General features: G+C 43.4%; 1 protein-coding gene across 5 annotated transcripts in view; it reads right to left on the reverse strand.

Annotated features, from left to right (window-relative positions):
- Nucleotides 1-27,040, reverse strand: part of LOC137358623 (uncharacterized) — an 86,288-nt gene that overhangs the window by 26,885 nt on the left and 32,363 nt on the right. For 3 of the 5 annotated variants that reach the window (XM_068024710.1, XM_068024712.1, XM_068024711.1), the window contains exons 2-4: nucleotides 12,580-12,778; nucleotides 3,916-4,247; nucleotides 3,110-3,255 (exon numbers count right to left, since the gene is read on the reverse strand). In XM_068024710.1, the coding sequence (XP_067880811.1) occupies nucleotides 3,110-3,255; nucleotides 3,916-4,247; nucleotides 12,580-12,778 (677 nt within the window). Of the gene's footprint in view, nucleotides 1-3,109; nucleotides 3,256-3,915; nucleotides 4,248-12,579; nucleotides 12,779-14,273; nucleotides 14,573-18,720; nucleotides 19,436-27,040 lie in introns of those variants that run through there. The other 2 variants (XM_068024707.1, XM_068024708.1) reach the window with 2 other exon arrangements.

Consider the following 27,040-nt stretch of genomic DNA (forward strand, 5'->3'; position numbering starts at 1 on the left):
TGAATGAATAAAACACTTTTGCAGTCACTACTGTAATGCAAAAACACAGCATCCAATTTGCACACAGCAAGGTCCCATAAATAGCAATGATAATGGCCAGATCATCTGTTTTTAGTTGAGGGATAAATACTGGCCAGGACACTGAGGAAAAGTCGCCTGCTATATTTTGAAATAGTGCCTTGGGCTCTCTTTTGTCCACTTGAGGGGGCAGACAGGGACTTTGTTTAACAACTCACCAAAAGACAGCACCTCCAACAGTGCAGTACTCTCTCAGTACTGGAATAGAGTGTCAGCCTAGATTTTCTGCTCTCGTCTCTGCAGTGGGACGTACCTACAACCAACTGACTCAGACGGGAATGCTACCCACTGAGCCACAGCTAACACCATAAAGGCTCTGTGGTCAGTATCCAAGGAGATGTGGCACCAACAGGCCCAAATCGAGCCTACAACTCTCATTTGCAGCAAAAACAGGGACCAGTGGACCATGTGGAAGCTTCACTGGAATTTGCTGCAGACTCCCACCCAAGCAGTAACCAGAGACCAGTGGGTACTTCCCTCTCAGTTGGAACACTGCAGCTCTGGTGGCAATAGGGGAGAGAACAGATAGCACCCTGCAGACTGACTTCCAGACCATGGCAGCTGCAATGCAGGCTGCTGCGTCTCAGGGCTTTCAGGATCCAATAGCTGCCATTAGCTCAGCCACCCCACTGATCAGTGGGGACACAGATGGAATGGCACTGCTGGAGTCCACTCACCTGATGCTGCCAGAGCAGCACATGCCAGGCCTTCCCCCTCAGAGCACTTCAGTGGAATGTGACAGGCAACACCAGGCCCCCCCCAAGAATAAGGTCCATAGATGCAATTAGGAGTCAGCTACCAGAAAGGACGGCCAGCCAGGTCCCATAACTCTACTTTTGTGGAGGATGAGAACCAGCATGTGATCCTGCCCTCAGGTTGCACCTACTCGAAGTATGGTGTTTGGAAACAGTAGGTTGGCTCCAGTTCACTTTGGACTTCATTATAATAAAATAGAATGCGCAATGATATCACACTTTGTTATTCATGGAATTTAGATTCATGCAGGAAAGGCTGCATGTATTTAGTGCTGACTTATTCACTCAGATGATGATTACTGGCATGGTCTCAGAGAGCCGATTTCTTGTCACATTGTAGGATGAATATAAGATTGAGGAAATGCTTCTTTATTTGAAGGTGGGAGGAGGAGGAGGTAAAGCACTGGTGCCAAAGATAGACTGCGTTACATAGAGGAGAAAATTTCAGTAACAAAAGGTGTGTTCTGATGATCCTTGCAGTAAATGCTGCCCAATTCTCCTTTGCTCCATCCTGTGCTGCTCCTCCATGAAAATTACATACAAGTATATGCCATATCTGCACCAGAGAAGCCCTCACTGTAGGAAGGAAGGTGAAAATCTCCTGGTGTTCTCATCCTATCGGAAGCAAGTCCAGGTTGTGTTGGCACAAGGCTAAAGATAGGTTCAAAAAGTGTTCCTCAACTGTAGAAATCACTAGTGAAACTCTCCACACTTGAGTCTCAAACTCCTCACTGCAGACGGTCTCAACTGACCTAGCAACTGCTGTGCCTTATAATTCTCGGTTTAACTTACCTCAAGCGTTTCAAGAGTGGAAAAACTGGGTGCTGCAGTGCCAATGGCCCTCGTTACAATAAATGAAAACTAGGTCAATTAGGATTCAGCTGGCAAATTGTGGGATAGGCCAAAAAGCCCATGGGAATTAGCATGTGGGGAAAAAGATTAAGCATGAGGCAGAAAACTGGCATGACCAGCACCTGACCAAAAAACTTGCCCCGATTATGCGCTGAAATGTCAAAATGGCATGGAAATTCTCCACTAGATCTTTTACCATCCATCTGAATTTCTTCAACGCATTGTACAAGAGGTTTCATCATGTTCTTTCTGATTAGTTATCTGTGCAAAGCATGTCAATAGCTTTCAAGTGAATATCCCAAACCTATAGTATTGCATTCGTTTGGGGACATTTTATTATTTATTATAAATACAGAACAGATTGTAGAGAATGAGTCACAAGGTTAAACCCAGATTTCAAGGTTCACACAATGTTCAACTCATCTAGATCCCAGGACTACGTTGCAGTCTATGAGACAAAGACTCAAAATGGGATAGATCTTTTGACAACTGAAGTCAATCTCTGACTTGGATTTGAAATGAAGTGTTAACACCCCCTCTATTTTAATCAATATTGTAACAAATACTAGTTTACAGCCTACAACTTTAGAACCTTGCTCCATCTTTCCATTTACAAGAATGGATCTTATGCTTAAACTCATCGTTAACCTTGAACCAATTTTCCCTTTTCTCCTATAGAGCAGAAAGAAAAAACTGCCACACCTTCAGTCAAGCAAGAAGGCAACAACACTGAGAATTACCATAAAGCAGGAGTTCTGCTTTTCCTAAAGGCAGCTGCATGGTAATGTCATTTCTCTCTTGTGTTTTGTGACTAAACAGAGGTCATAGAGATTGGGCAAAGCAGGTTCCTCACAGTTCTTCTCTCCATATTCCCAAAATCACATCTGTTGGTAATATTTTGGGAGGGGGCGGCACAGTGGTTAGCACCACAGCCTCACAGCTCCAGCGACCCGGGTTCGGTTCTGGGTACTGCCTGTGTGGAGTTTGCAAGTTCTCCCTGTGACCGCGTGGGTTTCCGTCGGGTGCTCTGGTTTCCTCCCACAGCCAAAGACTTGCAGGTTGATAGGTAAATTGGCCATTGTAAATTGCCCCTAGTGTAGGTAGGTGGTAGCAGAATTGAGGGAAGGTGGGGATGTGGTAGGAATATGGGATTAATGTAGGATTAGTATAAATGGGTGGTTGTTGGTTGGCACAGACTCGGTGGGCCGAAGGGCCTGTTTCAGTGCTGTATCTCTCTATGACTATCTATAGACAAGCAATCTGCACATGCTTTAGCCAAACTGGCTTTGGATTTGTATATTTTGGTATTAGGTCAACGGTTCACATGGGTACATTCACCCATCTAAAACAGAAGGTTGATTGCACATGCCCCCACATGTATTCCGCCCTCTACAAGATTGTATCGAAGGATTTATTCCAAGTACCTGTATTTGGTTTAATGGTCTCATTCCGTAGGATCTCCATTTTTGCTTTTTCTGGTGGTAAAGGCAGTTTGATCTCAGGTGCTGAATTCTGGATGTAGGAACACTCTGTTTTACTTGGAGTGGCGTTTGTCTGCCAAGGAACAAAGCTGGAGACAAATAGGAATAGTGAAACTACATTGTGACCATAAGCACTGAACCACAAGGGACAAGAACCACAAGAGAGACCAAAAGTTCAAGATCATTGAATGTGATTGACTATTAGTTTTGGTACAGATTTACAAGTTATCTGCTCAGGCTCACTTGCAAAAATAAAGGAGGTTAATTGAAAAGCCTTCGAGTAATGTTTCACAATCAATAAATAAATTTTAAAAATGCTGGGCTTGGGAGGTAAATTCTGCAGGCAACAAAGTGGAAAGCCGTGAGACAGGCACCAATCATGATCAACCTCTAGGTTTTGTTTTGTACAGTGAATGACAGTTCCTATTTGTATTTTCACAAAATTATACCACTCTAATGGTTTATGAATTGGCACTCTCCCTGTTAATCACATTTCAGAGCAGAAACATCAGGAAGAAGAGCAACTTGTCACAGTGCAACATTTCATCACCAACTAGCCCTTTATAGCATTTTATACGTTAACCTCACTTTAAAAAAAAAAGTGAACGTAATTAATAAAAAATATTTATGAAACCCCGATTAGTTATCCAACTTTATATAGATTCCTTTATATTTGATTTACTTTATCAGTCCTTTTCTTTCTTTCACAAATTGGGGGCAGGGAGAGAGAAAATGAATTTTATACTTACTAATTTTCTTGCTTTGCCACCTCACTCTGATCAAGTTTCAGGGTTGCGATACTAGGACCCAAGTCTCTGCACTCTTGGTGAGTTGCTGGCCCATAGCCTTGGTTCAGGTTTGGTTTCGATTCAACTGCAACCTGATCTGTAGCTGCCATCATACACTTGGCATCAACTGGATAACTTTCCTCAGATTCAGCCAACTCTTTCTTGGTTACCGCAGATGATAACGCTTGTATATTTTGATCTGTGCTCACGAGCCCAGTTGACTTGGCTCCTCGAGATGTTGCGAAGTTAAATGGAACTGGCTGGGTGCAGGCCTTTTTGGCAGCTGTTTGTTTCTAAAATGATAATTGAGGCACAATAATATCCAAGAAGTGATCAACTGTCTTTAGAATAAAAACATTCAAATTAAAACATGACAAACAAGAATACTGGCAACACAATTTGACTAAATTCAGTGCCATTTAACAAGAAACAAAAGATTCAATTTGTCAATTTCAGACTCAGTCAAGCACATGTTAAGCAATCAAAATTGGTTAAAATTAAATTTGAGGAATTTCCCATCTTGAATGGACAGTGATATTCTCTGTTCCAGGATAGCTACAACACTGGCATCTACCCAGCAATGTGGAAAATTGCCCAGGTATGCCCTGCCCACAAAAAGCAGGACAAATCCAACCCGGCCAATTACCTCCCCATCAGTCTACTTGCGATCATCAGCAAAGTGATGGAAGGAGTTGTCGACAATGCTATCAAGCAGCACTTGCTCAGCAATAACCTGCTCACTGACACTCAGTTTGGGTTCCACCAGGGCCACTCAGCTCCTGACCTCATTACAGCCTTGGTCTAAACATGGACAAAAGAACTGAACTCAAGAGGTGAGGTGAGAGTGACTACCCTGGACATCAAGGCAGCATTTGATCGAGTATGGCATCAAGGAGCCTGAGCAAAACTGAGTCAATGGGAATCAGGGGAAAAACTCTCCACTGGTTGGAGTCATACCTAGCACAAAGGAGGTTGTTGGAGGTCAAATCATCTCAACCTCAGGACATCACTGCAGGAGTTCCTCAAGGTAGTGTCCTAGGCCCAACCATGTTCAGTTGCTTAATCAATGACCTTCCCTTCATCATAAGGTCAGAAGTGGGGATGGTCGCTGATGATTGCACAATGTTCAGCATCATTCGCGACTCCTCAGATACTGAAGCAGCCCGTGTCCAGATGCAGCAAGACCTGGACAATATCCAGGCTTGGGTGGATAAGTGGCAACTAACATTCACACCACACAAGTGCCAGGCAATGACCATCTCAAACAAGAGAGAATCTAACCATCTCCCCTTGATGTTCAATGGCATTCTTTCTTTTGGGCCTCCTTATCTCGAGAGACAATGGATATGCGCCTGGAGGTGGTCAGTGGTTTGTGAAGCAGCGCCTGGAGTGGCTATAAAGGCCAATTCTGGAGTGACAGGCTCTTCCACAGGTGCTGCAGAGAAATTTGTTTGTCGGGGCTGTTGCACAGTTGGCTCTCCCCTTGCGCCTCTGTCTTTTTTCCTGCCAACTACTAAGTCTCTTCGACTCGCCACAATTTAGCCCTGTCTTTATGGCTGCCCGCCAGCTCTGGCGAATGCTGGCAACTGACTCCCACGACTTGTGATCAATGTCACACGATTTCATGTCGCGTTTGCAGACGTCTTTATAGCAGAGACATGGACGGCCGGTGGGTCTGATACCAGTGGCGAGCTCGCTGTACAATGTGTCTTTGGGGATCCTGCCATCTTCCATGCGGCTCACATGGCCAAGCCATCTCAAGCGCCGCTGACTCAGTAGTGTGTATAAGCTGGGGGTGTTGGCCGCTTCAAGGACTTCTGTGTTGGAGATATAGTCCTGCCACCTGATGCCAAGTATTCTCCGAAGGCAGCGAAGATGGAATGAATTGAGACGTCGCTCTTGGCTGGCATACGTTGTCCAGGCCTCGCTGCCGTAGAGCAAGGTACTGAGGACACAGGCCTGATACACTCGGACTTTTGTGTTCCGTGTCAGTGCGCCATTTTCCCACACTCTCTTGGCCAGTCTGGACATAGCAGTGGAAGTCTTTCCCATGCGCTTGTTGATTTCTGCATCTAGAGACAGGTTACTGGTGATAGTTGAGCCTAGGTAGGTGAACTCTTGAACCACTTCCAGAGCGTGGTCGCCAATATTGATGGATGGAGCATTTCTGACGTCCTGCCCCATGATGTTCGTTTTCTTGAGGCTGATGGTTAGGCCAAATTCATTGCAGGCAGACGCAAACCTGTCGATGAGACTCTGCAGGCACTCTTCAGTGTGAGATGTTAAAGCAGCATCGTCAGCAAAGAGGAGTTCTCTGATGAGGACTTTCCGTACTTTGGACTTCGCTCTTAGACGGGCAAGGTTGAACAACCTGCCCCCTGATCTTGTGTGGAGGAAAATTCCTTCTTCAGAGGATTTGAACGCATGTGAAAGCAGCAGGGAGAAGAAAATCCCAAAAAGTGTGGGTGCGAGAACACAGCCCTGTTTAACACCACTCAGGATAGGAAAGGGCTCTGATGAGGAGCCACCATGTTGAATTGTGCCTTTCATATTGTCATGGAATGAGGTGATAATACTTAGTAGCTTTGGTGGACATCTGATCTTTTCTAGTAGTCTGAAGAGACCACGTCTGCTGACGAGGTCAAAGGCTTTGGTGAGATCAATGAAAGCAATGTTGAGGGGCATCTGTTGTTCACGGCATTTCTCCTGTATCTGACGAAGGGAGAACAGCATGTCAACGGTCGATCTCTGCACGAAAGCCACACTGTGCCTCAGGGTAGACGCGCTCGGCCAGCTTCTGGAGCCTGTTCAGAGCGACTCGAGCAAAGACTTTCCCCACTATGCTGAGCAGGGAGATTCCACGGTAGTTGTTGCAGTCACCGCGGTCACCTTTGTTTTTATAGAGGGTGATGATGTTGGCATCGCACATGTCCTGGGGTACTGCTCCCTCGTCCCAGCACAGGCATAGCAGTTCATGTAGTGCTGAGAGTATAGCAGGCTTGGCACTCTTGATTATTTCAGGGGTAATGCTGTCCTTCCCAGGGGCTTTTCCGCTGGCTAGAGAATCAATGGCATCACTGAGTTCCGATTTGGTTGGCTGTATGTCCAGCTCATCCATGACTGGTAGAGGCTGGGCTGCATTGAGGGCAGTCTCAGTGACAGCATTCTCCCTGGAGTACAGTTCTAGGTAGTGCTCAACCCAGCGGTCCATCTGTTTGCGTTGGTCAGTGATTATGTCCCCCGAATTAGATTTGAGGGGGGCGATCTTCTTGATGGTTGGCCCAAGAGCTCTCTTCATGCCATCATACATTCCTCTGATGTTTCCGGTGTCTGAGGCCAGCTGAATATGACTGCATAGGTGTTGCCAGTAGTCGTTTGCGCAACGCCTAGCTGTTCTTTGTGCAGTAACTCTGGCTGCTTTAAGTGCTGCGGATGTTAAATCGCTGGGGGCTTTCTTGTAGTTCAACAGTGCAATGCGCTTAGCTCAATGGCATTACCATCGCTGAATCCCCCACTATCAACATCCTGGGGGTTACCATTGACCAGAAACTGAACTGGACCAACCACAAATACTGTGGCTATAAGAGCAGGTCAGAGGCCAGGAATTCTGCGTCACGTAACTCACCGCCTGTCTCCCCAAAGCCTGTCCACCATCTACAAGGCACAAGTCAGGAGTGTGATGAAATACCCTCCACTTGTCTGGATGGGTGCAGCTCCAACAACACTCAAGAAGGTCGACACCATCCAGGACTAAGCAGCCCACTTGATTGGCACACCATCCACAAACATTCACTCCCTTCACCACCGACGCACAGTGGCAGCAGTGTGTACCATCTACAAGATGCGCTGCAGCAACTCACCAAGTTGCTCCTTCGACAGTGTCTTGCAAACCCACGACCTCCACCAACTAGAAGGACAAGGGCAGCAGATGCATGGGTACACCACCACCTGCAAGTTCCCCTCCAAGTCACACACCATCCTGACTTGGAACTATAATCGCCTTTCCTTCACTGTCGCTGGGTCAAAATCCTGAAACTCCCTCACTAACAACACTGTTGGTGTACTTACACCACAAGGACTGCAGCATTTCAAGGCGGTGGCTCACCTCCACCTTCTCAATGGCAACTAGGGATGGGCAATGAATGCTGGCTTAGTCAGCAACACCCACATCCCATGAATGAATAAAAAAAAAGTCTCAAAATCTACAAAACAAATAAGTGGCTTGGACTGTAGTAGAACCTAAGTGTTTCAAATGCTGCAGGAGGGTGTAGAATCATAGAAAAAGTACAGCACTGAAGGAGGCCATTCAGCCCTTCATGTCTGCGCCAGCCAAATAAACTATTTGCCCAAACTAATCCCACCTTCCAGCACCTGGCCCATAGCCCTGCAGGTTACAGCACCTCAGGTACATGTCCAGGTACCTTTTAAAAGAATTGAGGGTCTCTGCCTCCACCACCATTCCTGGCAGCAAATTCCAGACACCCACCACCCTCTGGTAGGAAAAGTTTCCCCTCATGTCCCCTCTAATCCTACCAATCACCTTAAATCTGTGCCTTCTGGTAACTGACCTCCCCACCAGGGGAAACAGGCCCCCTAATAATTTTATATACCTCAATCAAGTCACCCCTCAACCTCCTCAGTTCCAGGGAAAACAACCCTAGCCTATCCAATCTTTCCTCATAGCTGCAACCTTCAAGCCCTGACAACATTCTTGTAAATCTCCTCTGTATTGTCTCCAGAGCAATTATGTCCTTTCTGTAATGTGGTGACCAGAACTTCACGCAATACTCCAGCTATGGCGTAACCAGCATTTTATACAGTTTCATCCTCAGCACCTTGCTCTATGGCAGCGAGGCCTGGACAACGTATGTCAGCCAAGAGCGACGTCTCAATTCATTCCATCTTCGCTGCCTCCGGAGAATACTTGGCATCAGGTGGCAGGACCGTATCTCCAACACAGAAGTCCTCGAGGTGGCCAACATCCCCAGCTTATACACACTACTGAGTCAGCGGCGCTTGAGATGGCTTGGCCACGTGAGCCCCATGGAAGATGGCAGGATCCCCAAAGACACATTGTCCAGCGAGCTCACCACTGGTATCAGACCCACCGGCCGTCCATGTCTCCGCTTTAAAGACGTCTGCAAATGCGACATGAAATCCTGTGACATTGATCACAAGTCGTGGGAGTCAGTTGCCAGCGTTCGCCAGAGCTGGCGGGCAGCCATAAAGACAGGGCTAAAGTGTGGCGAGTTGAAGAGACTTAGTAGTTGGCAGGAAAAAAGACAGAGGCGCAAGGGGAGAGCCAACTGTGGAACAGCCCCGACAAACAAATTTCTCTGCAGCACCTGTGGAAGAGTCTGTCACTCTAGAATTGACCTTTATAGCCACTCCAGGCGCTGCTCCACACACCACTGACCACCTCCAGGTGCTTACCCATTGTCTCTCGAGATAAGGAGGCCAAATAAGTGTCTAGCGATAAAGGTTCTGAAATGTGTTGTACTAGCTATGTAGTGATAAAATCTTCTTACAGTAAAATTTAAAATGTCTAATAAGTATTTTACACGGTTTTGTTTAGAAACCATTTTTTGTCAGTACTAAATTCAACCTAGTGAGTCAGAGCAATGAACACAAGTCAACTTGGTCACTGTAAAAAACACTAAGTTTTTCCATTAATCTGAAAAGCCTGGGGTGGAGCAGTTTACGAATCAATAAAAAAAAAGGTCCTCAATGAGGTCCCTTACCATCGAGTTAGCTAACCAAGCTAGTATAGTGATGGGAGTGCTACATCGCACCTCCATGTCTGGGCTGGAGGAGGTGGACGAGATAAGGTAGGGCTCCCACTCCTGCTGAAAGGTGTGTGTGTGTGTGTGTGTGTGTGTGTGCGTGTAGGAATCAACACCAGGACAGGATTAGCTATGATTGTTTTTCCCTCCCCTATGTTCAAACAACTTCCTAGTTGCTTAGGTTCACACTTGAATGGCTACTTAGTTGAGTGATCAGAAGGATACTGGCAGTTATGCAGCCTCTAGCTATCATGAGGCAACACATTGAGGATAGAATTTGAGAAAAGGAAGCTTTTCTCACTGCCTGATGCAAATCACAGGTGTTACAAGACAGGATTTTTACAACAATTCTCTTCTGATTGCAAAAGAAGTGAAGCAATTTGTCTGAGGGAGAGATTAAATTCTATCGATGGTTTTGCTCATGATTGAAGTCCCTTAAGAGATCTTTAAAGTTTGCAATTATGATCAAAATTAATTCACACTGCTTCCATGTAATAATGTATAAAGGTGCCTTTTGGTTACCCAACTAGGAAAATGCAAAACATTTACTTAACATATGCCATGAAATGAGAACTTTAACAGTATAACATTGAACTAATGCCAAAACACAGCACTTAATCCCATCAATAAACTGATGGGTGCTTTAGAAAATCTTGCAGTTTAGAGAGCTACTTGAAATATTATAGCTAGCACCTGTAGAGGTCTGCAGCACCTCAAGTCCAATTTCTGCTGATGTTTGACTTGTCCAATCAAATTACATGATTTAAAATGCAGTTATACGGTTTTTCTTTCTAGAGGCCGAGTAACATAGTGGGTTAGCAGGCTATCTGTTCACTTCCAACCCCTGCCTGGCTTGGAGATGAAAATCCACCCAAGTTGTATGGGAGTTTGAGGCAATGTGCACCTAGCTCCCAGTGGATATGGACTAGGGCACAAAAAGTTCTATAATGACAGCAATCTCACTGATTGATCACAACCAAAAGGATGATTGGTGTGAGCAATTCACATGGATGCACAAGGAGCACTTTGTTCTGCATCTGGCCTCGGACTGCTGAATCAAACCACTCAGTAGTCAAAGTGAAATAATTTTCATTTCAAACTCCGACAGCCCTCACTTTGAGTAAAAAATAAAAAACACAACCTGTGAAATGTATTCTGGATGTGCCATTTCTGTACATCATGTAGTGAAATAAACTGCGATCATTGCTGGTTTGGACACATGGATCAGTTACAGAACAGCCACTGCTAAAGAAAAGCTTGCTGAAAGGAGGATGAAACAACCTGCCTTTTCATACTTCTTTGGGGGTAGTTTTCTCAATTTTGCCTTCATGGTGGGGATCTACACCAGGAACACCAAGTCACAAAATGACCTCTCATTTGTATACAAGATGAACAGGTTGGAGCACCTGAAGGTTGGGATAATGTCAAGAAATTGTTCGAGCTTTGCTACTACAGTAACAGTGTCACCAGAACTCCTCAGTGATTGGAATTCCCTTGACAAAATTGCAATCGTCCCTTTCAGAAGATAACCATTCAAGCTTTCTTCTCGGGTATAATTGGGGCACTAAGTTGTAATTCATCAAGAAGTTCATTTTCCTTTACATAACATTTACAGCACAGAAACAGGCTGTTCAGCCCAACTATGCCAGTGATAAAAAAAAACAAAGTTCTGGAAATACCCAACAGGTCTGGCAGCATCTGTAGAGAGAAACAGAGTTAATGTTTCAGGTCTGTGACCTTTCATCAGAACTAACACTAGTTAGAAATGTAATAGGCTTTGAGCAAGTGATAAGTGGGGTGTGGGTGTGGGGGTGGGGCAGGAAGAACAAAAGGGAAGGTGTGTGATAGGGGAGAAGGCAGGAGAGATTAAATGACAAAGATGTCACAGAACAAAGGCAAAGGGAGTGCTAATAGTTGTAGTAAAAGACAAAGCATTAGTCCAGAGAGTGAGTGTTAATGGCAGAATAATAAACAGCTCTGTCCAAAAGCACAAACATGCCGAGTATTTCCAGCACTGTTTTTATTTCAGATTTCCAGTATCCGCAGTATTTTGCTTGTATTTTAAGGTCTATGTCAGTGTTTATGCTCCACATGAACCCCCTTCCATCCCTCTTCATCTAATCCTATCAGCATATCCTCTATTCCTTTCTCCCTTATGTGTTTATCTAGCTTCCTCTTAGAGGCATCTATGCTATTTGCCTCAACTACTTCTTGTGGCAGAGAGTTCCACATTCTCACCACTCTGGGTAAATAAGTTTCTCCTGAATTCCTTACTGGATTTATTTCTTCTTCTTCTTCTTCTTCTTCTTCTTTGGCCTCCTTGTCTCGAGAGACAATGGGTAAGCACCTGGAGGTGGTCAGTGGTTTGTGAAGCAGCGCCTGGAGTGGCTATAAAGGCCAATTCTAGAGTGACAGGCTCTTCCACAGGTGCTGCAGAAAAATCTGTTTGTCGGGGCTGTTACACAGTTGGCTCTCCCCTTGCGCTTCTGTCTTTTTTCCTGCCAACTGCTAAGTCTCTTCGACTCGCCACACTTTAGCCCCACCAGCTCTGGATTAGTGACCATCTTATAATTATGACCCCTAGTTCTGGTCTGCCCCACAACTGGAAACATCTTCTGTAGATCTAGCCTATCAAACTCTTTCAAAACCTTAAAGGCCTCTATCAGGTCACCCCCCTCAGTCTTCTCTTTTCTAGAGAAGAGCCCTAGCCTTTTTAAACTTCTGTACAGAAACATCTCCCACTGTCCTGATATTGCAATGCCAAACTTTGCCCAATCTCACATTAGAGATCAGCATGCTCTCCAATGCATAGCAATAGCACAAGTACTGGATAACAACCTACCTTCTGAAATTTTTGATCCCAATTTTGATGCAACTTTTTGAAGTCTGGAGCAGATTTTACTTTTAACTTTTTCACTGGTACAGGCAGTCTACTGCCACACATAGCAGCTCCTTTCTCTGGCCTCACTGGCTTTGGACAGTTTTCTTTGTTGGCCACAGTTGGCTTCACAGGTCGAGCCTTGTGAGTGAGACACTCATTTCTGCCAAGAAACCAAACACTTAGTTATTTTGAGCACCATGTTTTGTGGTGTATTACACTACATGCAATATCAAAGCAAAATGGTGGCAAATTACTTTTCAATCAGGTGATAAATAGTATGCTGAAACTGATCACCATATGTATGTGTGCCGACAGCATTCATGGATGTTTAATCAAGGTGCTGCTCGATGACTGGAGAGGTGTTGCAAGGGTTTCTGCCTGGAAAGCCAACAAGGTATCTGGGTCTCTTGGGCATCAACTCCACCAGTCTTTTCTGCCACCCTTTCACTGCCATGCCCATAACAGATTGGCCAAGACCACAGAAGCAACAGAAGTTGCCAAACCTAAACATCACCCCACATTCTACTAAATATCCAAGACACCACTGCCTGCTCAATCCCTGACTGTCCCCACTTAGCCTGCAACCCATTTGTCCACTTTCTCCTACTTGCTTGAAGTACCCCTTTCTAACCTCAAATGCAGCAGGTCCATCATTTCTAAAAGAACACTTTTTCTCCTTTTGCAGTTTTTAAGTAGAGAGCCAAGAGAGAAAGTTTTTGCTAGGCTTAGAAGTTTAGAATGCAGGAGGGTAGTTAAGACTTACTTTGTTTAAATAAAGTAAGACACCCAACTTACATGGGGAAGCACAGCATATTAATTATTTTGTATATACATTCACTTGCTGTGAACTAAAGCAGTTTAATTAACAATTTGTTACTAGTCTCATCTTACCAGATATTTTAACAGCACATTTCCATTAGTAGACTGGTGTGATTTGTTGCATCATTCAGCAATCACTCCACAATACTTCCCTATTCCTGATTCTATTAATAGGCTTGCTCATCTCATATTTTTGAGTTTTGAAGATACAAACCCAAAGCATCAACTGCCTTCTCTCCACAAATGCTGACTAGCCTGCTACATGTTTCCAACCTTTTCTGTTTCTGTATAAAGACATAACCCACAGTTTCTCATCTTACAGATTCTCATTCTCTTTACCATCTCTCCCTCCCTTAGATATTCCTGCAAGAAAAACTGGCCTGATGCCAAGTTTGTTAATGCTGCTCTCAAATAGACCGTAAAAGGTACGAGTCCGCATCCTGATAATTCAATAGGGAGCCTCTAACACCCCAGTCAGCACCTCCCACCGCACTTAAGCTTAACAGTTAAGCTCTAGCACACATTATACGTGTATCAATGTTCAGAAATCACAATGTTTTTGAGTCAGAACTTGAATGATAATGTAGCAATTAGATTTTGCAGAGGGAAGGCACAATGTGCTTACTGTTTAAATGGCCACCTTGGTGTCCAAGGTTCCCCAGCTGAGCCTCCCCAGTTTCGGTTATTTTCCACATGCCCCCATCAGTGATTGATAGTACATAAGGTACAAGTTGACCTGAATGGTGGGATGTTGTTCTAGTCATCTCTCGCCAGGAGCTATCTGAATAAAGAGATGAGTCACTCCCTTCCCTTCCGACCCCACTAGATATCCTCACCTAGGGGCTGTCGCAACTGAACCCTTCACACCCCTCACAGCTGCGGCCATCCTCGGTGCAGTTTTTCTTTGCAGGTAGGGCCCGTGCCTTTCGCTCTCCACACAGCTTCTCCTCAGACTTTATTTTCTCGATCGCGGCCCTTGATTATAGCCTCGACCAGCTAACCTAACTGTCCGTACCCACTCCAGGCGACTCGCTCCGTCTGCAGCGTTGTTGAATTTTTTCATCCAGTTTGTAAAAAAATAGCGAATCTTCGATTGGCCAGTTCCACCGCCGAACCGTCCAATCCACGATCACGGAACAAAAACATCACCAAGACAACCCACAAGATCGCGACTGTTCTCGCGAGCCTTCCCGCGAGCTCCAACCTACGGCAGAGCGCGAGAGGCGGAGTCTGCGCTCTTTAAGTTGGAGGCCTTTTTCTAACAGGAGTGGATGTTGTCAATAATGGACACGGGGAATTATATTATTTAATTTGATAAGTGTTTCAATTATAATCTGGATTGTTGTTTGTGCTCTTTTAAAAAGGGGACATTTGTTAATTTGATTTCTGTGAGAATAAGAAATACTGAAATGTTGTTTCTACAGCTTGTGGAAAATGACCAAGAAGTCATTTCTACACAACATAATGAAATCACTGAAAAAGAGAACTGATAAGGGGATGTAAGTAAAGACCTTGAGACAGTACAGCAGTTAAAAATTGTGCTTAGGCAGAGAAAAGAGAAACAGCAAGAGTTAGAACAAAGGATGTAGTGAATAAGAAACTGCCCCACTAAGATAAAGGCTGACAGCTGCAAGTTCAAACACACAATGGAGAGCCAAATAAGGTAAAACAACAACAAGAGTTAGGGGCTAGAAAATTAGAGTAGGGGGAGAAGTAAACAGAGGAGGAGACTGTAGCAACTATAGGATAGGTTAGTGTCATAATATGTTATAACCAATAATGTAAACTAAAGGCGTGGAAAAATGGATTTGTATTGTATAAACATGAACTGAATATGTTGATCGGTGTGCCTGCTTGTAGGACACCCGATCTTGCAAGAACGTTAAATAAACTTACTTCTTCAGAGTTTGACTTGGTGTAAATTATTATTAAGTGGGCTACGTTTCTCACATTTCTAATTAAAGTCAGAAAATGCTGAAAATACTCAGCAGGTCAGGCAGCATCTGTGGGGAGAGAAACAGAGTTAACGTTTCAGATCTGTGACCTTTCATCAGAACTGGGAATTGAGAAAAATTAGAAATGTAATAGGTTTTGAGCAAGTGAGGGGAGGGGAGGGGAGGGTGGGGAAAAGGGAAGGTCTGTGATAGGGTGGAAAGCAGGGGAGATTAAATGACAAAAGAATTGGTGGTGTACAGCCAAAGGGAGTGGTAATGGGACAAGTAAAGAAACAAAAGATGTGTCCAGAGGAGGTGTGAATGGCAGAATCATGAACAAATGCTGTCTGAAAGCAATACAAGAGAAACACAAGATTATGGCCAATATAATAAAAGCAAAATACTGCGGATGCTGGAAATCTGAAACAAAAACAAGAAATGCTGGATTCACTCAGCAGGTCTGGCAGCATCTGTGGAAAGAGAAGCAGAGTTAACGTTTCGGGTCAGTGACCCTTCTTCGGAAGATTACGGCCAAAATTTGCAAAGAAAAGGAAACAATGGGAGCAGTGGTTATGATCTGAAATTGTTGAACTCAATATTGAGTCCAGAAGGCTGTAAAGTGCCTAATTAAAAGATGAGTTGCTGTTTCTTGAGCATGCATTGAACTTCATTGGAACGCTGCAGTAGGCCGAGGACAGAGGGGTCAGCGTGAGAGCAAGGTGAAGAATTAAAATGGCAGGCCACCATCTTGGCCTTCCCAGCAGAGCATCCAAGAAGATTTGAATGACTTGATCTGCTATCATAGCGGCAATCAAGGTGACCTGCATCCATGAGCCAATTCCCTGTGTTTACAGTACTACATTTTTGTCACTTATCATAAAAAGATGGGTCCATAATTCTGGCATTAAGAGAGGAGTGTTAATTTGCAGTGTAAATGGAAGGTGCCAGATCACAGAATTGGATCAAAATGGTTTAAGATTTTCACCTCCACTGCTTTTCCTGGAAGATTATTCTATGTGTTGACCACTTGTCGTCTGAAGCGGGAACTTTGCATGTTTTTCCAATTATAGGTTGCCCTGGAGTCTCTAGGAATAAATGTTTGATTTCCCAGACACTGCTGCAAGCAACCCAGGAGAAAAATCAGAGGGAATTAAAAAAATGTTTTGTTTTTCACTGAACATTTTCATTTGTCATAAAAATATTGAAAATGGTTCAAATGCTTTTTGACTGACAGTCAAGAATCATCCAATCTGGTAACAAAGAGTCTGTTTGCTTTCCAGGTGGCATAGGAAGGCTGCATATGTTCAGCAACTAATGGCAGGAGTGTGGGGCAGGGCAGTTAGAGATGGGAAGCCATGTGATGAAATTTTCAAGACTACATCCAACCAAACTTGGCAACCCTATTTCCCATGAGGGAGAAAGGAATAGAGGGATATGTTGGTGGGGTTAGATGAAGTGGTAGGGGAGGAGGCTTGTGTGGAGCATAAACACTAGAATGGATCTGTTGGGTCAAATGGACTGTTTCTGTTCTGTAAATTCTATGTCAAAAAATAATATGTAGCACCAGTAGTGATTGATCTCATTGCTATCGCAGTGTCATGAACCCTGTTGTCGTACTTTCTTTATACTATATACATGCAATGTAATTTCTTTTTGTTCTGACCCTTTTAGTTTTTTGCACCTCGACACTTTGTCCCCTAAATTTGCTGATTTTTCTCTTTGAAATTAAAAGGTTGAGGATTGTACCTGGCAGAGTTTACCATTAGGGGGCAGTAGAAACCTTTCTGTGTAACCATTTCACAGTTCCTCTCAACCTTATGAGTGCTGAAAAGGCATTACAATTTTCAAAGGGCGTATCTCTTTTCATTCATTCGATGCCTGTCAGGCTGATTTTCTGTAACATTGCTTTACCTTGCTAGCTATCTCGCTATCTCTACATCCTCCCATTTTTTTGTCCATTTCATTCTGATGCTTCCCCAGTACAATTCGTACAGGAGCTGGACAAGAAATTGAGGGGTTAGAGAGCAATGTCTTTGTTGCTTGTTTCACTCAGAATTATTCACCACCTTCAGGAAATGAAGTAAGTTGGACAGAGTCCATGGGGGGGGGGGGGGGGGGGGAAACAAATTGGCCATGGTCTATAGAACAAATAGTCTTGATGAGTAAAAGGAGGTGAATTTCCTCAGGCCTTTGCCCATTCTGCTGCCCTAACTTCAGGTGAAGCCCTGTATGTGCGTATGAACACCGAACCTCCACTGAAGTTATAGCAGCGTAGTTGGAGAAGCCCCAAGGAAATTCATTCCCACCATCTTTTCAAATACGGAAGGATTCACAAAGAAAGAAAGACTTGCATTTATATAGCATCTTTCAAGAGGTCCAAAGCATTTTACATCCAATAAAGTACTTTTGAAGTGTAATCACTGTTGTAATGTAGGAAACACAGCAGTCAATTTGCGCACAGCAAATGCCCACAAACAGCAGTGTGACCATGACCAGACAATGTTTTAGTGATGTTGGTTGGGGACAAATATTGGCCAGGGTAACTTCCCTGTTCTCAGAAATAGTGCCAAAGGATTTTTTTGCATCTACCCAAGAGGACAAACGGGGCTTCAGTTTATTGTCTCACCCAAAAGACAGCACCTCTGACAGTGGAGCACTCCCTCAGTACTGCACTGGAGTTTTAGCCTAGATATTGTGTGTGATCAAAATCTCTGGAGTGGGACATTAACCCACAATTTTCAGATTTTCAAGCAAGAGTGCTACCAACTGAGCCACAACTGACATTTTGTTTGAGTGCTAGTCAAGTATTTGCAGTGGAGACTGGATTTCAGGAGCACGTGCTTTGTGTACTCCTGTGTTTGTCTCCTAAATTCTATTCCTGTGATTGTTGGGTACACAGGAAAAAACAGGAGATCAGCACCAATGAGTGCACAAAGGGCAATTTGCTGCAAATTTGCCTCAGCTGTTTAAAAAGCAACGTAAGTATTTTAACAGATGGTCCTGGAAGAAACTTTTCCTTCGTGGAGAGTGAGGCTCCCTCTTTCAGGGGATATTTTTCTTTGCATGCCAGCGCATCTTTACTTTAGTCACTATCTGTGACTGAAGGGGCTGGTGTGTGATTGTGTGTAAGGCATCCACCAGGTCTGTCCTGAAAGCAGATGACAGGAGGTGCATGAAGGACTGTCTTCCTCTACCCCCTTGTATGAAACCTCAGGACAGAATTTCTAGGATATAAATTGGTCTGGGGCAGTTAACGCTAAACGGGCAATATCGAATCAGCTACCTTTTCTGCACCTTGCCTTGAAACCCTTTGTAAAGAGAATAGGGCAGTGTGCCGATTCAGTATCACCTGTTTTGTTCTACTGTCCAAGATGAATTTACGCCTCTTCGAGTTCTCGTTGCACTGTCTGATTTTCCAATCCACACTCTCTCACGACTATCATACATTTCACCATGGTCAAGGATAGAAAATCTACCTTTTAAGCCTTCACTTTGTTACCACTTTGTTAACTGAGTGGGAACTTAGTTTATGAGAAGTTCTTTCTTTTGGGCCTCCTTATCTCGAGAGACAATGGATACGCGCCTGGAGGTGGTCAGTGGTTTGTGAAGTATTGCAGGAAGATTCCACCCTACCACAGATTTTTTTCCCTGAACAATTGGGAGTTCGAATCATTACGCCATAGCAGCACAGAAGGAGGCCATTTGGCTCATCGTGTCTGTGACAGCTCTTCACTAGAAAAGTCCAAAAAAATGTTTCCACTGCTCCGTTCTCTCTCTCTTCATAGTTGTTTATGTACAGAGAAAATATCACGGCAACTTCTTCAGTGTATTGGAGAGGGAACATTCTTGCATGAGCTTCTGTAGCACATGGGTTTCGAAAGTGGATTGCTATGCATCCCTTAGATCCACAAGAGGGAATCCACAAGGTCACCATATTTCTGTCCGTTTGGGGCATATATGCTGTGAACGGTGTCTTGAAAATCCCCTATTCTACTTTTCTGCATTGGCTGAATTATTTGTGTTGCTTCTGAGGCTGCTCGCTAATTTTAAAAAGAACTTTTGCTGCAACAGTAGGACCGTTTCCCTTTGTGCAGCTGAAGACGCCTTTCAGAAGTTAAGACTGGGGTCCCTGCGAACTTTGAAATGAAAATAGCTGCCGCAGACAACAACTTTTTGCAAATCTCAAATTAGTCATGCGCAGCAGAGTGGAAGTTTGAGCAGTGAGGGGCGGAAGACAAGGTCCTGGCCGCCTCCCTGCTGCCGCTGCTTTCAGCTCATGAGCACCTCCTAGTGGCTCATCTAACTGCAGCACAGACAAAAAAACAGACATCTTCTGTCGAGTGAAAAGCTGGTTGGACATCTTGACCAAAGATAATTTGAAAACAATCTGGTGAGATAAATGTAGGGACGGGTAGACAGACAGACAGAAAATAAAGGGGAAAATGTACATTCGAAAAAAGGGCTGGTTCGTTCGAAAAATATTTCTGGTGCAAATTTGAAGGAAAAAAATCCATTGAATTTGTTTCTATTCAGTTTGCACAAATAGAGAATGAAAGGAAGTATTAAAGCCAGATGTAAGAGAAAACAGAAGGTATATTTTGTTACAAAGATGATTTATGCAGCGGATTTGAAAAAATATTGACAGTTTGGTAAGAGACTCCTACTTGCAGGGAGGATTGACTTGTGTGTGACAAGCCTGCACATTGATTTTCTTTCTGAATAATTCCATAAAGTTATTCCTCAGCCACTCGCCCAGCAAGGATGTGGATGAAGAAATGTGAGTCGTCAGTCAAACCTGAGCACTTTTTAATAAGATCCCAGGATGGCCTGACACGCAACCCATGTAAAATAGAATCTATCAACTTATTTCAACAGCAGATACAGGCAACACAACTGAAATACAAATGAGGTACTGCTTTTTTTAAAAAAGGGGTCTGAATCAGGGATCAGCACAGTCTTTTGACAGCTTCTTGCCTACTCCTCAGACACAGACATCTGAAAAGCATTTTTCAGATCCCACTGCTAGCTGTTGTTGCACAGTAAGGCATTCATATGTATTCCTCAAAACACGACAGCATTTATTACAAGGAACAAAGAACAAAGAAAATTACAGCACAGGAACAGGCCCTTCGGCCCTCCAAGCCTGCGCCGATCCAGATCCTCTATCTAAACATGTCGCCTATTTTCTAAGGGTCTGTATCTCTTTGCTTCCTGCCCATTCACGTATCTGTCTAGATACATCTTAAAAGACGCTATCGTGCCCGCGTCTACCACCTCCGCTGGCAACGCGTTCCAGGCACCCACCACCCTCTGCGTGAAGAACTTTCCACGCATATCCCCACTAAACTTTTCCCCTCTCACTTTGAACTCGTGACCCCTAGTAATTGAATCCCCCACTCTGGGAAAAAGCTTCTTGCTATCCATCCTGTCTATACCTCTCATGATTTTGTACACCTCAATCATTTAATGCCTAATAGATGTTAGGGACCTGCTGGGGACCCATGAAATACAATATGATGTTGGATATTTATGATTTCTTCCCATTAGATATTTCCCTTGCATGTAAATAAATTGTGAATTTGATGAGAAATTGTTAATAAAACTCAGGATGAAAACTCGCACTTAGTAATATTGCAGGAGACGCCAATAAACTATAGCAACTGTTAATGCGGAGATACCAGGACTATTTTAATTGCCGAATTTAGGTCTCCTATCTTCAATACGATTGTTTATACAGATAAAGGGGGAACATTGGCTTTCAATTTCATAAAGTACATCAGATTCTGGGGTCTCAAAAAGGAATAGATGATGATTCTGTAATAATCATATATTGCTCACACACCTTGTAGTGTAAATGCATAATTCCTTTGTATTTGTGGATGATAAAGGAAGAAGCTAAGTGACAAATCGTTCGAGCCCTATCTTTTGGTCAATAATTTAAATTGCAGTGCATTTCTTCTAACACCAATCATAACTTGCCAGAAAAAAATCAATCTTATAGTAGGAATCTCCTCATTAGTCCTCCCCTTTGAAAAATAACAATGTAAAAGAGCTTAACTTCATGACACAGGAGGTGGCAGGTCATTTGGCGCATTGAGGTTGCTCTGCCATTTTGTTAGCCATGGTATCTTTGTTGACTTTTTTTGTGTTGACATATTTTTAATTGAATCTAATTAACACTGGTTATTCCATCAAAAGGGAAAACTGCACGGAGCAGTTACTGACCTCAACAGTGTGAGAGAAGTGAAATAACGGAGTTCAAATGGTGAAAAGTGTTGAAACACCTGGCCCTGATTATTGTCTCTGCTGATATTGATTTGGCCATGTGAGCCGCATGGAAAATGGCAGGATCCCCAAGGACACATTGTACAGCGAGCTCGTCACTGGTATCAGACCCACTGGCCGTCCATGTCTCCACTTTAAAGACGTCTGCAAACGCAACATGAAGTCCTGTGACATTGATCGCAAGTCGTGGGAGTCAGTTGCCAGTGATCGCCAGAGCTGGCGGGCAACCATAAAGGCGGGGCTAAAGTGTGGCGAGTCGAAGAGACTTAGCAGTTGGCAGGAAAAAAGACAGAAGCGCAAGGAGAGAGCCAACTGCACAACAGCCCCGACAACCAATTTTATCTGCAGCATGGGCGGCACAGTGGCGCAATGGTTAGCACCGCAGCCTCACAGCTCCAGCGACCTGGGTTCAATTCTGGGTACTGCCTGTGTGGAGTTTGCAAGTTCACCCTGTGTCTGCGTGGGTTTCCTCCGGGTGCTCTGGTTTCCTCCCACATGCCAAAGACTTGCAGGTTGGTAGGTAAATTGGCCATTATAAATTGCCCCTAGTATAGGTTGGTGGTCGGGAAATATAGGCACAGGTGGGGATGTGGTAGGAATATGGGATTAATGTAGGATTAGTATAAATGGGTGGTTGATGGTCGGCACAGACTCGGTGGGCCGAAGGGCCTGTTTCAGTGCTGTATCTCTAAACTAAACTAAACCTGTGGAAGAGTCTGTCACTCTACAATTGGCCTTTATAGCCACTCCAGGCGCTGCTTCACAAACCACTGACCACCTCCAGGCGCTTACCCATTGTCTCTCGAGACAAGGAGGCCAAAGAAGATGATGTTGATTTAATTCCTAGACACCATAAGAACAAGCCAGATCTCCTGACAAGAGCTCCCTGGGCCATCATTCATTGTTCCAGCACACAAATATGAGTTTGTGCTCACCGTTAGCAGAAAGCTAGGAACATCTGGCCGACCTGCTTAACTGCAGTTAGTGTGTGGTGCAGGGAGACCAAGGGAAGAGAAGAGAAAATTAATTTTAACAATTAACAAAGTTAATTCTTTGATTTTCGAGAATAAACTTCGATGACGAGGTTCCCTCTTTTTACCAAGGATTTGTATGTGGGGGGACGTTTAGAGAGCCAAATTATTGAAAAAAGTCAAGCCGAAACAAGTCGAAGAGAAACACTCCACTCAAGCGCCAGCTTGCCCTATAGTACATATTATACCTGTTTTTTGAAGGCTTTCAAGTCTAACTCTTTATGAACCTTTGCAAATTTGTAGCAGCAGATGTGATTGGTGATGTGTTGATATCATTGTGTGCCATTCCCTGTTCACAAATCTGATAAAATGTCACAAGACAACAATACCCCATTAAGATTCAATGTTCTGTTTTGGTAAAAGCCACTGCTGCTAGCTCACACTGATGCTTTTTCTCAGTGGCTTCCTCCAGTAGCTGCAAATTTATCAGGAGGAACTGGGATGGGATGGGGAGTGGGGGAGGTGGTGTGGGGAGGAGGGGAAACGTTTGGTAAAATGACACTTAAACCAGCAGTGGACGGTGCAGAGCCCTCAAGCTCCAATATGATTGATCACAAGGGGCAGGACACGTAGAATTTACAGCATAAAAACAGTCCATTCGGCCTAACAGGTCTATACCAGTGTTTATGTTCCATACAAGCCGTCTCCCACCCCTCTTCATCTAACCTTATCAGAATATCCTTCTATTCTTTTCTCCCGCATGTGTATGTCAAGCTTCCCCTTAAATGCATCTACGCTATTCACCTCAACCACTCCCTGTGGTAGCAAGTTCCACATTCTCAGTACTCTCTGGGTAAAGAAGGTTCTTCTGAATTCTCTATTGGATTTATGAGTGACTATCTTATATTTATGACCCCTAATTTTGGGTTTCCTCACAAACAGAAACATTTTCTCTATGTCTACCCTATCAAACCCTTCCGTAATTTTAAAGACCTCTGTTTAGTGCTTGACTTTCCTGAACTCTATTCTGTGCTGCTCCTGCTCTTCGTCCATGATAATGACAGAGTGGTTTACCCATAAGAAATACCTGCCCATATGTGCTGGAAATTTCCTTCATTTTCTGTTTTTGTTGCATCTGGGTAACTTTTATTGGTCTGCAAATTCATTTTTTTTTGTGTGTGACAACATAATAAAGCAAGGATTGAAACTTACCTTTTAATATTAACAAGTCAAGCAGCATAAAATACCAAGCTTGAGAGCCTGAAAAAATGATTGTAGCCTGAAGCAAGCCATCCCAATTAGATGTTCTGTCCTTCTTACCAAACTTGAAAAGCAAAAATCTAAACACTGTTTTAATTTGGAGTCTGAAGCAGATATCTGGAAAAAAAGCAGTGAAAATTGCAGTCCACTGAATTTTAAAACTCATTAGTCCAACACGTATCCTGGATAAAAACAGAAAGTGCTGGAAATACTCAGCAGCTAAGGCAGCATCTGTGGAGAGAGAAACAGAGTTAACATTTCAGGTTAACACCGTCAGGTATCTTGGAAGCCAAGCTATTGACACTTGTAAAAAAAAAATTACATCCAAAAGGGAGAACAAAAGTTACTTAAGATGAAGTTATACATTGGTTATAAGTGTAGATCAGTTATGGAAAATCAAGCATACAATTAAAGGAACAATTCCACTCTTGGCAATTCATCAGGTGAAGTATTCTTTGCTATTTCTAAGTATGTGATGCAACGACTTCATTTGCTTTGGGAATTATAGCTTTGTGATAACTTTTTTCCAAAAATATACTTTATTCATTAAGTTTGTAAAAGTACATTACATAACAGTTTAAATTTGACATTACATAAAGTGCAATAGTTCAATTGCTTTCAAATACAGTCTGTGACACTCTAAGGTGCCTCACTATCCTTACAATTACAGGTTATATTTACAATATACATTTCATGTTAAACATTCTCTGGTGCATACAGCCCAAGGGGTTTTACACAGGTTCCAGCCCCTTGGTATACTATGGTGGGAGTACCTTAGACTGGCCTTTCCCCATTGAACCTTTGCAGCAGTAGCATTGCAATAACTTCTTTGCAGCACTTGCACATGGTGTCATGATGATGAAACTCGTAGTTTTTCTGACTTCTTTTCATCCCAAGTATCAACATTTGCCTTTAAGACAACATTGTACTTGATATGATGTTAGCAGTTCACACCATGAAATCTTCATGCACTGTCAAAGCTAATGTAACACACAATGCTACTGCAGCTATTTTCCAACTTTTTTTTATTAGATGTATACTGGTTTTTCTCTTGGTGCATCTTTGATTCTACACAACAATTAGGGAGTATACACTGATCATGAGTCTGTTGGCATAAATGTGTATATTGGTATGATAGTTGTCAGCCGTGTCTCAGTGCTCGTACTTTCACCTCTGCATCAGAACAGTATGGGTTCAAGCCTCAATCCAGGATTTGAGCATATAATCTAGGCTGACACTCCAGTGCAGTACTGAGGAAGTGTTGCACTGTTGGAGGTGCCATCTTTCGGATAAGATGTTAAGCTAATGTAAAAGATCCAATGACACTATTCAAAGATGAGCAGGAGAGTTCTCTCTGGTGACCTGGCCAACATTTATCCCTAATCCAACATCAATGAAACAGATTATTTGGCATTTATCTCATTATTGTTTGTGGGAGCTTGCTGTGCACAATTTAGCTGCTGTGTTTCCCTACATGATAACAGTGATTACACTTCAAAACTATTTTATTGGCTGTGAAGTGCTTTGGATGGCCTGAAGTTCTGGAAGGTGATATTTAAATGCAAGCCTTTCTTTCTTAGTGATACACTGTTCTATATCAGGATGGCCAAAGGGTACGGAGATGTATGGCTGAGGTGCACGCCCTTTACTGGGTGTGCTGTTGGGTTGGAACATTATTCCTATGGCATCCAGAACAGGTGGCGGTGCAAAGTCCATCCTCCTTCTCACATCGCCCATCTCTTATTAGCCTGTTCTTCCCTCTTCAGGTAGCACTGTAGAGTTGACACTGGGGAGGAGGAAGAGCATCTTGTTGTAAGGCCCCCAGGAAGAAGGTCCAGATTGTGTGCAATAGGCAAAGGTTGTACATCACCTGCTTCAATTGTCTCATAGGCATGTGGTCCAGTTTTATGGTGGTGAGACTTCACCACAGCAACAGAATGCATCTTCTCACTTCCAGCAGTAATAATTGTGCCAGCTGATGCATCACACACAGGATTGGATGGGATCTGAATTGCAACATCCTTCACTGTTACCCAGAATTGTTTGGAGTTAGAACCAGATGAAATGTTGGACTGTACCAGTCTGACCATATCCTCTTCAACATTCATCAGATAGGGAGGGGTGAAATCCGTGGAGCCTATTGCGGGGTGGAGTATGTTCAGTGTATGAGTTTGAGTTGGCCATATTGCATTGTACAGACTCGTTCTCAAACATTCCTCCATTTTCTCAGTCTGGGTCTAGCTCCCAGGCTCTCCTAAGCGTTCTGCAGAGTTTATTGGTATGGAGGTGTGGGTGATATAGAGGGCATGTTTGTGGGAGTGCTTTGTTGTGCCAGACTGAGGAGTGCTAGCAATCCTGGGGAGGTGTATGTGGCGTAGGTTGTACAGGGACAGAGGTTACAGTGGAATTAATTAAGAAGGGATACTCACTTCAGGCCCTATGTAATTGTTCCCATAACCTTTATTACTGCCAATTCATGGGATTTGGCCTTTGCTTGCCAATATTTGTAAATCTTATAATGTTCTGACAGTCTGATTATAGGAGAATTTCATAAGTACCTGGAAAGATCTACATACAAAGGTCAAATAATGAAATATTTCTTCATCTCCTAATGTTAACAGTATAAAGGTGACAGTGAATAATATTGAGAAGTGCTGGTTGGTACTCCAATATTTTACTATCATTCAGTGCACCTGAAAATCACTATTACTCGCATGACACAATAAATAATTTTAAACAGTGTGCATCACCATATCAATGCAATTTCAGGATTCAATTATATTTTATGAAATAAGATTAGTATGCTGATAATATTTTAGTAAATTTAGTATGTTTTGAGCTGGGCTGACATTGGAAGTGAAACAGCCTGGAAAACCAGGAGATAGAGCTCAGGGAGGATTGGTCATTTTGTTACTGGAAAAACGTAAAGAGAACAGAACCAGGACCAGGTCAGTGGCAGCAAGTAGGAGCAGGATCACAACCAGGCTACAGGAATTTAGACATTTCTAAGGGGAGATGCAAGCACTGAGGTTATTTTGTAGGACAGTTCCCTCAGAAAACTTTGTTTCTGATACTTTGATATAGTTTTGAATCAACAATTGTCCTTAAAACAATAACAATTTGCATTTATATAGCACCTTTGATGTAGTAAAA

Source organism: Heterodontus francisci, chromosome X, assembly GCF_036365525.1.
Source record: "Heterodontus francisci isolate sHetFra1 chromosome X, sHetFra1.hap1, whole genome shotgun sequence".
Taxonomy (NCBI): Eukaryota; Metazoa; Chordata; class Chondrichthyes; order Heterodontiformes; family Heterodontidae; genus Heterodontus; species Heterodontus francisci.